This window comes from Chelon labrosus, assembly GCF_963514085.1.
Source record: "Chelon labrosus genome assembly, chromosome: 15".
Taxonomy (NCBI): Eukaryota; Metazoa; Chordata; class Actinopteri; order Mugiliformes; family Mugilidae; genus Chelon; species Chelon labrosus.
Window position 1 is genome coordinate 27,091,981 of NC_140348.1, and position 13,019 is coordinate 27,104,999.

Below are 13,019 nucleotides of genomic sequence, written 5' to 3' on the forward strand. Positions count from 1 at the left end.
CTCTGACCTGTCAAGAGGGCCTCAGGTTCTCAGGGACCATGGGGCAGTTATAAATTAATATATTACTTAACTACTTCAACACACGCTTTCTCTTCAGAACAATAGATACTGTGATTGGTAAATGAAGTATGTAAAGTATGATAATAGCATTTGAAAATCGGCTTACAGACACCAGTGGACACCTGTCTTATCTGTCTGTCCTTTTCCATTCCAGGCTTTCACCTGTGCATGTTCTGACGTCATCTAAACGTCATATTTACATAGCTGTTATAATGCTACCTAACTTTTGGCAAGCATTGTTTTCATGTAACGTTAGCTCTTATAACGGTAATTTTATCCCCCGTAGTAATTCTAGATAGTATACTAGACAGCGAAACAACATTAAAACGAGCTGACAACATGTTATATTGTTCTCAAATGTCAATTAAACACATTTCCTGTACTTACCTTAATTCGTCCAACTATGACACCGATGTAGTGGATTAATCCCCGCAATCCGCAATACTCTCCTGCTACCGGTAGGAGCGCTATTACAAGAAACGCTCCCATGGGTCGTATTCGAGAGCATGTACACACGACCTATATGGTCGTATAAGTTGGAATAAACAAACAAACAAAAAAAAGCTTTGAAAGAAATTCAGCCCTCCACGTCCAGGCTGCAAAACAATGGATCGCACATGCCTCGGGACACCTGAGTGCTCGTTGAGCAGAATAAAGTCTCCAGAAGTCTCCAATGAGACCAGAAAAGGTCGCTAGGTTTGTCTCTGGTGGCTTTTTAGTTTTGAAAAAAGAGTCGCTCGTGGGCTTTTAACTAAACTAAATATAAATATAGTGACAAAAATTAACTAAGTTGGCATCACTGCCCAATGGGATTTCAGCGAAAACTGCGCATGCGTCATTGGTGGTGGGACTCCACTATCGAAGCGTTGCTCAATGTGTTCGGTGCTCCATACAGGTGTGACAGGTTCACCAATCTAAACCACCCAGTTTGAGCAGATAGTAAATTAGAGGTTTTAAAAGTTTCTCACCTCTCTAAACCTCTCGGTCAGTCAGTCAGTCAAACTTCAGCTGGTGTGGAGAGAAGGAACCAATCAATTATGGCTGTGAATATCCCAGGTACTGTAGTGATGGTACTGTTCTACCTGCTGGTTCTAGGGACCGGCATCTGGGGTTCGTTCAGGTCCAAAAGGAAGCAGAAGAAATGTGCAGCCACTGGAATGGAGATGACTCTGCTGGGGAATCGGGGGATCAGCTTTGTGGTGGGGATCTTCACGATGACAGGTGAGAATAACGCACCTGAAAACGGGATGCTGGTGGTCAGCACTGGTTCCTTTCTGTGTGGAGTTTGCATGTTCTCCCTGTGTCTGCGTGGGTTCTCCCTGGGTTACGGCTGCCAACCGTCCCTTGAAAAACGGAATTGTCCCGTATTGAGCTGAAACGGGTCGCACTCTGTCCCGTATTACCGTCAGAATTAAAAATAGTGTGTCAAATGTCAATGGAATGGATGAATAACAGTGGGCTTTATATGAACATTACGGTAAACTTATTCCCAGGCTGTCTCCTGCTCTGTGACCAATCAGCTGACAGAAGCCGGAAGACAACAAAGCAACAACTTCTCCTCACGCGTCATGTTTGCACTTTTCTTATTGCACTATTACAAGAGGAATGTTCTGCTTTCTATTGTTTTATATTCATTTATACAGTTTAAGTTAAGCAGGACAGGTTTCTGTTTAAGAAAGATATTCGTTTTATTCTGCTAATTTTGTATTAAAAATAAAGGCGTCCTGACAGTTCAATTCTTCATATTCAAACTGTCATAAAACTCTTTCCTTCATAGGTTTGCTAAAATATTGGCTTGATTCTTGGTTCTGACATAACCAAGACAATCTGACATAGATGGTTTCCTTTAAGCATATATGCTTCATCCTACTCCTTTTTGGACATGTTGGGTTCACATTATTATTGTTGTTTTGACTATTGTTATTGGATTTGTTTGTTTTCAGTTTACTTTGTTATGTTACCCGCACATTTTCGAAATAAACTAAACTAAACAAAACTATTACTCCTCTTTCAAACTACCGGCCTTATCTGGCAAATGTGCAAGTCTATACATTCCTCTTGTACAGACTTGTACATTGGGGAAACCAAACAACCCATCCACAAACGCATGTCCCAACACGGAAGAGCCAGCTCATCAGGAAAGGACACTCCTTTGAAGACAACAACGTCCAAATCTTAGCCAGAGAAGAGCGATGGTTTGAAAGAGGAGTAAAGGAAGCCATCTATGTCAGACTGGAAAAAATCTTCTCTAAACGGAGGAGGTGGACTGAGATTTAATCTGCCATCAATTTACAATACAGTTTTATTTTCTGTCCCCATTCACACCTCGAGACTGGAGACTCTGATGGACAAAAGGTCTTTAGAGCACCATTCATAGGGAAAGAGGACAGGGACAAAACAGTCCCCCTTAGCAATGTGGTAAGTATCTAATGTTAATGGTAATTAGTTGCACCAGTTTCTGGTCTTTAACAGAAACAAGTCCAGCAAGATTCTGATGAGCTACACCCACAGATGTTATCACCAGTCCCTAAGAACTGATGAGCAATGAAATGTCTTCTCAAAAAATGCTACAAGTCCAGCTGCCTTTTTAAACACTTTTTGGGGTAAACTATGACCTGGTGTTGGATATTAAAGGGTTATGTGAGGGCAAAAACAAAAAGAAGTGCTCTTCTTCTATCATACCAGATACGGGGTTGTTTACCGCTTTGCTGCAGCTTTGTTCACTAGATAAGATGCACCACACTCTAATATTTCACCTTGTAGAAACCAGTTAGAGCCGGCCTCGGCTACACATGGAAAACTACTGATACACGAAAGGCCGCGCTCCTCCTATTGTCCTCGGGTGGAGCCCAGATAGAATAAAACTTGTGTGCACACATAGTTGGGAGCTTCTCCTTTTCTACCCATAAGGTGGTTAAGCTGAAGTCTCAGCGCTGACTCTGGACCTATTCTCTGCTGCTAAATAAACTGTCAATTGGAGAGAAGTTGCCGGGTGGTCTATTCACAGTCGGACTAACCTTTCCAATAGGTATAAAGAACCTGGGCTGAAGGAGAGGGAAAATTCCTCCTTCGACACTGGATCACAGTGAACCTTCACAGACATCCTTACTGTCCTCAAGTAATTTCACTGTACAGTTTTGAAGAAAAAATTCACACCAGTATGTTTCATTTTCTTTTCTTTTTTCAGATCTTCTTTGTGATATTGCAAAGTATTTGAAAAAATGTTGTTTTCCTTTTTTAAGAAGGCAAATAAAAAGATCTCTTCCAGATCACATCAGAATCTCTACCAGATGTTAGCACCAAGTCTATACAAATAATAATGGAAATATTTGAAATGAAGTGTCATCAAATGTAACCATGAAATATCTATCGAAAATAAATTGTTGAATAATAATTTGTTTTCCATGTGTTCACTCAAAAATATGCATCTAATTCAAATAGTTAAAAACTCGTTTCACACACACAGAAAAGGGCTAAAAAAAAATCGAAGGGTGAAGGCAATCTGGTCAGCCGGCCCTGCCAAGGTGTCCCTTATTTATTTTTCAGGGAGTTGGTAACCCTACTGCGGGTACTCCAGCTTCCTCCCAACATCCAAAGACATGCTCGTTAGGTTCATTGGTGATTCTAAATTGGAAAGATGAATGAATGAATGTCTATTACATGATTTCCTGTGTGTTAATCCAACTTGTAGCTACGTGGGTTGGAGGAGGCTTCATCGCTGGAATGACTGAGATGATGTACACCCCCTCCATGGGACTGACCTGGACAGTCACAGTGTTGGCAGCGTATAGCTCATCTTTCATTGTTGGTAAGATGTTTTAATTCTATCTGTCAGATATAGTGATGGTGTTGGTGTCAAACAACAGCCACCACAGAAATAATAAAAGCATCCCAGGCTGAAACACTAAATATTAAGTCTGAGAACAAGTTATACTCATTGACTGTATATACTAAGGACAAACCCATCGTGACGTCACCCATTGGATTCTGAAATTCGAAATGAAGCCCCCAAGTGGGAGGAGCCTGCAGTCGCCATGTTGGTTTTGCTTTACTCCGCCCACATTCGTATACTCCACATATGGGCATGGGGGTCGTGTTGGGGCGGACCTAAGGCAGCCTGTACCTGCCCAGCCAACTCTCCGCAACCATGTTAGCTCAGGCTACCGAGCTAGGCTAAGCGCTATCCGAGGTGCTAGCAGCCGGCTAACAAATTGGCCTCGCTACGGGAAATACTACTTGTCCCGCCTCATTTTACAAGCTTTGTTTGACTATATGTTTACTTTTACATTATATAGTTTTAAATATAGCCATCATTTAGTGTCAAATGTCTTTAAAAAAAAAAAAAAAAAACTCTTACAGTTCTGTTACAAGTTATGGGTCACATTTCAATACTCCTTAGGTCTTTTGTGCTGACTGTAACAAGCAATTACGATACTGATATATACAAATGAATCATTAATCATATTAATTTTAATAGCAAAAAATTACAAATTAAAGTCAAAACATTATTTTGATTTTTCTTGCACGTCTACTTGTGTACTTACAGGACAGGCCAAAATGCAATAAATAAATAAATAAATAAATAATTTGGTGGATTCTGGTTCAGATTTCAAAAATCCAGTTTCCTTCATGGGTTAACACGATTACTGACTTGATTCTTGTTCACAACATCACCAAAACTAAAGGGTCCTGACAGTTCAATTCTTCATATTCAAACAGTCATAAAACCCGTTCCTCAAATATTGTCTTGATTCTTGTTCACAGTCACCCTGACTACTACTGTACTACTTTTACTCCTCTTTCAAACTACTGACCTTCTCTGGCTAATGTACAAGTTGTACTTGAACAGACTTGTAAATTGGGGAAACCAAACATTCTCAGCAGATGTTGTGTCAATGTGATATTTAATGGTTACATTTGATGACACTTCATTTCAAATATTTCCATTATTATTTGTATAGACTTGGTGCTAACATCTGGTAGAGGTTCTGATGTGATCTGGAAGAGATCTTTTTATTTGCCTTCTTAAAAAAGGAAAACAACATTTTTTCAAATACTGTGCAATATCACAAAGAAGATTTGGAAAAAAAAAGAAAAGAAAAGGAAACATGCTGGTGTGAATTTAACTTTTTCTTCAAAACTGTACAGTGGATGTCTGGATGTCTGTGAAGGTTCTCTGTGATCCAGGTCATAGTTTACCCCAAAAGTGTTTAAAAAGGCAACTGGACTTGTAGCATTTTTTGAGGAGACATTTCATTGCTCATCAGTTCTTAGGGACATCTGTGGGTGTAGCTCATCAGAATCTTGCTGGACTTGTTTCTGTTAATGACCAGAAACTGGTGCAACTAATTACCGTTAACATTAGATACTTACCACATTGCTAAGGGAGACTGTTTTGTCCCTGTCCTCTTTCCCTATGAATGGTGCTCTAACCACCTTTTGTCCATCAGAGTCTCCAGTCTCAAGGTGTGAATGGGGACAGAAGTTAAAACTGTATTGTAAATTGATGGCAGATTAAATCTCAGTCCACCTCCTCTGTTAAGAGAAGATTTTTCCAGTCTGACATAGATGGCTTCCTTTACTCCTCTTTCAAACCATCGCTCTTTTCTGGCTAAGATTTGGACGTTGTTGTCTTCAAAGGAGTCTCCTTTGTCCTTCAGGTGAAGGTGGACCGCTGAATCATGTCCTGATGAGCTGGCTCTCCTGTGTTGGGACATGCGTTTGTGGATGGGTTGTTTGGTTTCCCCAATGTACAAGTCCGCGAACCCTCTGGTTTGTGGACAACCTGCTCTACATACTGAGCCACAGCCGTCTATGTCAGACTGGAAAAAACAAGAATCAAGCCAGTATTTTAGCAAACCTATGAAGGAAAGAGTTTTATGACAGTTTGAATATGACGAATTGAGCTGTCAAGGAAACCGACACTGACCATATAAATAATACTCCAAATTCACTTACTGGATGTTCTGGTAGGAGTTGCAGCAAAGCAGCCTGGTATTATTTGTATTGGACCAAAACCTCAAACTCAGCTGAAAGGTTGTCATTAGGTCAGGTGAGGTCAAGCAGAGAGACCAAGGCTAGCAGCTAGCGACCACTGGCAGCGCCAAAAGATTTGCTCCCTTTTGGACCCGGCCTCTAGCGGCCACTCGATGAACTGGAGTTTTTTGCACTTCCGCATTGGTTTCACGACTCAGACCTGGAGGTTGCAGCTTGGTCATAATATGATAACTGGAAACTGGCATTAGTAATCAGTACAATTAGTTACTTTTATCATTAAATGATCAATCAATATGCTCAAATAAAATATAATTAAAGATTATGACTTTATTGACCTTTAGTTTTTCACTCTTTTTTGTCATTTTACGTTTTGTATTCTATTCATATCATGCTCATATAGAACTCTTTGTTCTATGTTATTTGAAAAAGTGGATTGTGTGTTTTCCTCAGCAGACATCAGGTCACGTGAGGGTTCGGAGAGATGGTAATCCATGAATGCACATTTTTGGGGTGTTTTTTTTTTGTCTCTCTTGTGAAACCGTTTGACTTGTATTGTAACCGCACAGTTGACCTTTTTTTTTCGCTGCCATTTTCTTGTAGTAAAAATTATATTTCTCCTCATTCACCTCACTGAGTAGTGCTAGGGTGCCACCCAGTTCAGAAATATTATTGTCTGAAAGTTGTCGAAAAAAACCGCAGTGACTTGGTGCTGCGCATTTCCTCAAAAATGTCCAGCAGTATGTGTGAAAGTTGAGGTTAGAAAAAATATTTGCAGATATCATTTCTAGAAACAATCATATAATTTGTCAGACAATAAAATGCTCTATCTATGATTCTTCAGAAAACGCGGTCAACCGCTAGGTTGAGTTGCCAGTGTAAGCAGTCAGTGTGAACAGCCTAGCACAAGTCGCTAATTTCTCATTTTGTACACATTTTCTAACCACTGCTAGTCATTCAATTTCTGAGATACACAGACATAATTAAATCCAAATGTTTGCCAACTGTACTTTTTGAGATATATTGCTTTTGAACAGATGATCATAGCTCAAAAATATACATCATACAGCTTTAATATATATTTTGTATGAATCTGTACAGTTGTGTGAACATTTTGATAATGATATGTCAAAATAGTTGACAGTACGCAGTTTGACTCGCACACACACAACTACTCAAAGCTCGATAGGTACATTTAGGTAACTCCTTTGAATATGTGTAAAGAGATGTATTATTGTTGTATTTGCTGCAGTAATGTAATAGTAACCATGATGCTTGTTTCTTGTTCTCTTTCAGGAATAATGGACTGTTGAACAATTTTTAATTTTGAGCCTTGTTGGTTGATATTATGATAATATATTACATTGTTGGTTTTGTAAATTATTTATAGATAGGGAAAAAACATGTCAAATAAATGAAAGGTTATTTTAACATGTTATTCTCTGTGATGTTTTTAATATGAAAAAAGACAAAAATCTGCCTCCTGACTGGGTAATTTGACAAATAAAACCTGAAATGTTGCTTAATGAAGAGGTGGAAACACAATTTTACGAGTAAATATTTTTTTGCAAATGTGTTTCTTAGTGTGGAAGTTGGTCATTTGTTTTACAATCATTAAATTAGTGGACCACTGAACATAAATATTCCATTGGACCACAATTCTTTTTCAGAACCTCAGGCTACTGTAAAATTATTTTCTGCACAAAAGAAGAAGTCATAGAAAAATACATATTTTTGCCATTTCTCCTTTTGGTTGTCAATGCTGAATCATTTTCTAATTGTGATGTCCTGTTTTCTTTCAAGGCGGCTTGGTGTTTGCCAAACCAATGAGAGACAAAAAATATGTGACCATGATGGACCCATTCCAAATCAAATATGGGAAAGTGCTAACAGCTGGACTATCCCTCGTCTCAATTTGTCTTGATATATTCTGGTTGGCCTCAACACTAATTGGTCTAGGTACACACTATACACTACTATTACTTCACAGAAATAGAGGACTGTATTTTTAGTATGCTTAGAATTCCTTTTCCTCTTAAGTACAAAATGGTTTATAGTACATGGAGTGTATGGGAATGTGGTCTAAACATGGCTCATTACAATGAATGTGAACAATGATTGGCTGGGAATGTGCTTGACAGGAGGAACCATGAGCGTGGTCTTGGACTTGCCCTTCTCTGAATGCATCTGGATCTCTGCTGCCGTTGCCATTACCTACACGTTGATGGGAGGTCTGTACTCTGTGGCCTACACGGATGTCATACAGCTTGTCCTCATATTCTGCGGCTTGGTGAGTTTGAGTTTTTGTTCAGAGCGAACACAGCTACACGAAGCACCTAAAATCTACGGGACACTTTTAGAAGCCATGTTTTTGACTCCCGTTTTGATTTGTCTCCTCAGTACCTCTGCATTCCCTTTGTTCTGATGAACCCCCACACCGTGAACATTGGCCAGACGATGATGAACAATACCTTACACTCTCCCTGGATTGGCAAACTGGAGCTAAAGAAGACTGGGATAATGATTGATGATTTCTTATACCTGGTGGGATGAAGTCTAAATGTGGCTCATATCAAATGCATTTGGCTCTAGTTACGACATATAGGTTATACTTTAATGATAATACCTTTGGTGGACAGGTTGTGGGCTGAGGCTGTGTTCCAAGTTGAAATGTCATGTACTCTGTCTTTATTTCTAACCTTTTTTCCTGATTGGACTCTTCAACAAAACACCTTTCTTACCAGTCACTGGGCAATATGGGATATCAGAGCTTCCACCAGAGAACCTTGTCGGCATCTTCCTCTTACACAGCTAAGCTCGTTTGCTTTGTTGCTGCTTTTGCTATTCTTGTGTTGGGGATTCCTTCAATCCTGCTTGGGGCTGCAGTCTCGTCTACAGGTAATGATAACCTTTAAATACGGGGGGTAAACTGTGAAAAGTGAAGTCTATATTAGGATCATGCCACCTGAAACACAGTGATTAGAGATTGAAATCAATAGCTCTGTTGAAAAAGCCTCCCCCCAGGCATCTGTAAACCCCTATTTAGTCATTAACCCTGTACACTGAAACCTTGAACAGATTAACTCAGTAGGCTGCCATCGTATTTCAAACACATCAAAAAGTATAAAACTTGCTCAGCATGTCTCAAGCAGAGGCCAAGAGGTCTTTTGTTTGTAGAACAATTGGTAAACCAAGCCCACAAAAAAAAAGTGGGAGAATGCCTTAACACATGATATTAGATACCCTTTGGACTAAACCATTTTTAAGATGCAAAGGTTGAAATAAAAACCACCAAACCAAGACACTACAAATGTAAACAAAATAACTTCAAAACAAATATTTTAATCTTAAATTAATGTTACAAGGCTTAACAGAAAAGAAAATACATCAACAGAATCAACAACAAAATAGAAGACGGTATCATCTGCGTATAGATGGATTATTTACTTAAAGTCGTGTGTCTGTAAAAACCAGTCAGAAACTGTTAATGTTGGGTGCAATATTATGCAGGGCAACTCTAATGTTGACTAAAAGATTAAGATTGTTTAGTTTTGTTTATATTTATCTGTAGATTCATATTATTTCAATGACCTGAGTGACTTGAATAGTAGGCCTTGGTCAAAAAAGATCAACTCCATAATTTCTTTTACCCAGTTTTAGTTAGTATACTTTCATAAAGTCACTCAAATGAGATAGTGTGACCATTTTTCAGTCTCTCACTTTTCTCTGACCATGCTACAGATTGGAACCAAACCTCCTATGGGTCTCCATCTCCATTTGAACGAGGGGAAGCAGCACTAATCTTGCCCATCGCCCTGCAGCACCTCACCCCGTCCTTCATCTCCATTATTGGTACTGGCTGTGTGGCTGCTGCCGTCATGTCATCAGCTGACTCTGCCATGCTTTCTTCAGCTTCTGTTTTCACCTCCAACATATATAAGAACGTCTTGAGGCCTCAGGTGAAAAACTGTAACTGACAAATCCACTGTTTGATTATTTTGAAAGAGTCTCCATCCATTTGCTGAATGGAGAAACAAAGCAAAAACAAAAGAAAGCACTCTTTTCTCCTGTCATTTGAACTTAACTTTTCCTCTCCCTCTCTACTTTCTCCTTCAGGCTCTAGACAGAGAGACTAAGTGGGTGATTCGTGCTGTTGTGGTTATAGTGGGCTTGGTTGGTACATCACTCACCAGCCTGAACAGCAGCGTTGTAATCTTCTGGTTGCTTGGTTCTGAAGTTGCCTACATTCTAATTTTCCCACAAATCTTCTGCATTATATTGTTCAAAATCTCAAACAGTTACGGGGCTATCATGGGCTGTCTGGTGGGATTGTTGTTACGACTGCTTAGTGGACACCAAATACTAGGAATCCCAGCTGTTATCCACTTCCCAGGATGTACTCTGGAGGACGGCGTCTACGTCCAGTATGCTCCAGTTAGGACCATCGCCGCGATGTCTGCCATTGGTGCCATCTTGTTGTTCTCCTACCTGGCATCTGTTATCTTCAACCACAACCTGCTCCCTGACAAGTGGGATGTGTTCAATGTGAAAGCAGCTGCTGCGACAGAACAGAATGAAGATGAGAAGTTGAAAAGAAGCACATCTCATGTTGACGCATCTCAGCCGATGATTAGATCAACATCAGTGTAGCATCTGTATTCCTGAAGAGGAATAAAGACCAAAAGTACATCGTTCTGGGCATGTTTTCAAAACGGTATTACGGGAAACTGTCTACTGTCCAAGATTGTGTTGCTCAAAAATGAACTAATAAAGAATGTACAATACAAAGTGCAAGGATTTATTTAAGTTCTTGCATGATGCATGTTCCATAATTTATTTAGATCTTATGGGAATGAACTGTTCATTGTAGAACAGCTTGGTGTGTATACAGTGTGCTCATAGAGTTGCTGTGATGAGAACCGTTTCTGTTTCTGGTGTTCAACAGGAGAAGCTTGAGACAACGTTTACAGCGACAGTGGCAGGATTCTCTCTAATGACCAACCGGAAAGTCACAGGCTGTATGTATTTTAAAATTTTCCTTGGACAGAGGTGATTCGAGAGACTACTGGGGCCCCTGGGCAAACATTTCTAGGGGGCCTTTGTAACCAATATCATCACCATTGTACTGACCGTGTCCCAATTTTCAGTCGCTACTGGTTGCTAATTTGTAGATTGTTCTCACGTGTGTCTCAGAGAAACTGATGCTGAAACTTTCTTACTTTAAATCCAAAATGCCTTTATTTGCAGACTATCCACATCCTTTTTTGTACATAATCTAAACTAAAAATCGTTTTATTCAAGTCCTACGAGCACAGTCAAAAACTGTTTGCTTCGCCCCTGATTAGCAACACCTGTGATTCCTAACATGAACTTAAATGTCTTCTGGGCAGCCTCGGCCGTGACCATTACACCCCCTAGTGTGCAGGAGGAGTAAACCAAGAAAATACAAATGAATATGGCTCCTACAAACATTATAAAATCAGTGATTTAACCCAGGCGATGGACTTCTTACTAGAGGTCGACCCCTGAACTGCTCTGATGTCCAAAAAAGAAACATTGCATATCATGTGACAAAGAATCTTTACAGTGCATCACATATACAGAAGAATCAATTTAACTCACAGTTTGGAGGGAGTGTCTAGAAATTTACATTTACACAGTATGGATGTGAGTTTCTGCCACGTTTCCCACAGTAATAAATCTGTGAATGCTGCCAGAGCTCGAGCTCTTGTAAACTACTTGCACCATGCACTGATCAGGCATAACATTATGACCACCTTCCTAATATTGTGCAGGTCTCCCTTGTGGTGACTCATCAGAGAATGGACATGGGCAAACACAACAACGAAAGCCGCCGCGGTCTCGGTTTGAAACGGTCCAATCGCAGCGTTGCTTACTCCTCGGTAAGTAACGTCGCTATTGGCTGTCCTAAAAGTTGCTCAATGACGTCATCGCGTAATTTGTATAAATATCAATGAGCGCTCCCTAATGCCTCAGAAGAGACAAAAAGGAGTCTAGAAACAGCCTAAATATGTTTTGGATGTTTTAGTTTTTAGATTTTCAGTTTAGTTTTCTTAAGTTTGGTTTGGTTTTAAACCTTAAGATCCTTCAACTAGTGATGGGCAATCGAGGCTCTGTTGAAGCCTCGACATGTGATTCAAAAAAAGGTTCATTACTCGAAGCTTCAGTGACACAGTGCTCTGTTAGGACATCTAGTGGACAATAAAATGTAGTGCAGTGGAGACGTGTCATACAGGTTCATGCTTGTATGGGACTTGATTTGCCATGCACATTCCTGTTCGACTACATTACATGGATATGTGGTTTAAAGTTGATTATAAGAAAGTTATATACATATAACAATAAAATAAATAAAAAAAAACAATGGTAATCGAACCCTTGCTTTGTTAACGTAAGACCAGTGATGTCACAGTGTACCACTAGCCCCATTAGTGCTGCTCTGTTGTCGTTGGACCATTTTGATTACGTCACTACTATGAACCTTCACTAATTTGCACTAATGTTTATGTTTCAGTGCTTACATCAACTATTTTCTTTTGCTCTTGGTATCATGGTTTAGTAGTGTTAGAGAATATCTGTACTGAATGCAACAGTGTCAAACCAAATCTCTCTTGACTCAGTCATTATTTGCTTCGAAGACTCATCTCATCTCTCCCGAAGAGCCGAGACAACCAAACCAGTGACAGGGTTTCTGAATGAAGCAGTGAAATGGTTCATACGTCACAAAACACGTGATTTGTCCGAATCAAAACTATACACTTATCTATATATAACGCTATTTAGGACTATCTATGTCTATCTATCAATCTAGTGTTATCTATAAGATTCTCTTGCATAAGAGGAGCTGTGGTAGAGTTTGTTGCCAGCTGTAAAGATCTGGGACTGAACATCATGCAGTCCTCTCATCCTTCTACAGGTGTGTGGTGGAGAGCATCCTCCTCACA

The 13,019-nt window shown here is 39.7% G+C and overlaps 1 protein-coding gene across 2 annotated transcripts; it reads left to right on the forward strand.

The window, feature by feature from the left end:
- The first annotated feature begins 808 nt into the window (after nucleotides 1-808).
- LOC311500423 (high-affinity choline transporter 1-like) lies at nucleotides 809-11,579 on the forward strand. Of its 2 annotated transcripts, XM_084561821.1 has the most exons (8): nucleotides 809-1,281; nucleotides 3,752-3,868; nucleotides 7,858-8,013; nucleotides 8,196-8,344; nucleotides 8,455-8,598; nucleotides 8,799-8,952; nucleotides 9,796-10,013; nucleotides 10,171-11,579. In XM_084561821.1, exons 1-8 carry the CDS (start codon nucleotides 1,098-1,100, stop codon nucleotides 10,702-10,704), a joined length of 1,656 nt encoding a protein of 551 aa, XP_084417947.1. In that variant the 5' UTR covers nucleotides 809-1,097; the 3' UTR covers nucleotides 10,705-11,579. The 2 variants fall into 2 exon arrangements, with proteins under 2 accessions (XP_084417947.1, XP_084417948.1); XM_084561822.1 differs by lacking the exon at nucleotides 7,858-8,013.
- The last annotated feature ends 1,440 nt before the right edge of the window (nucleotides 11,580-13,019 follow it).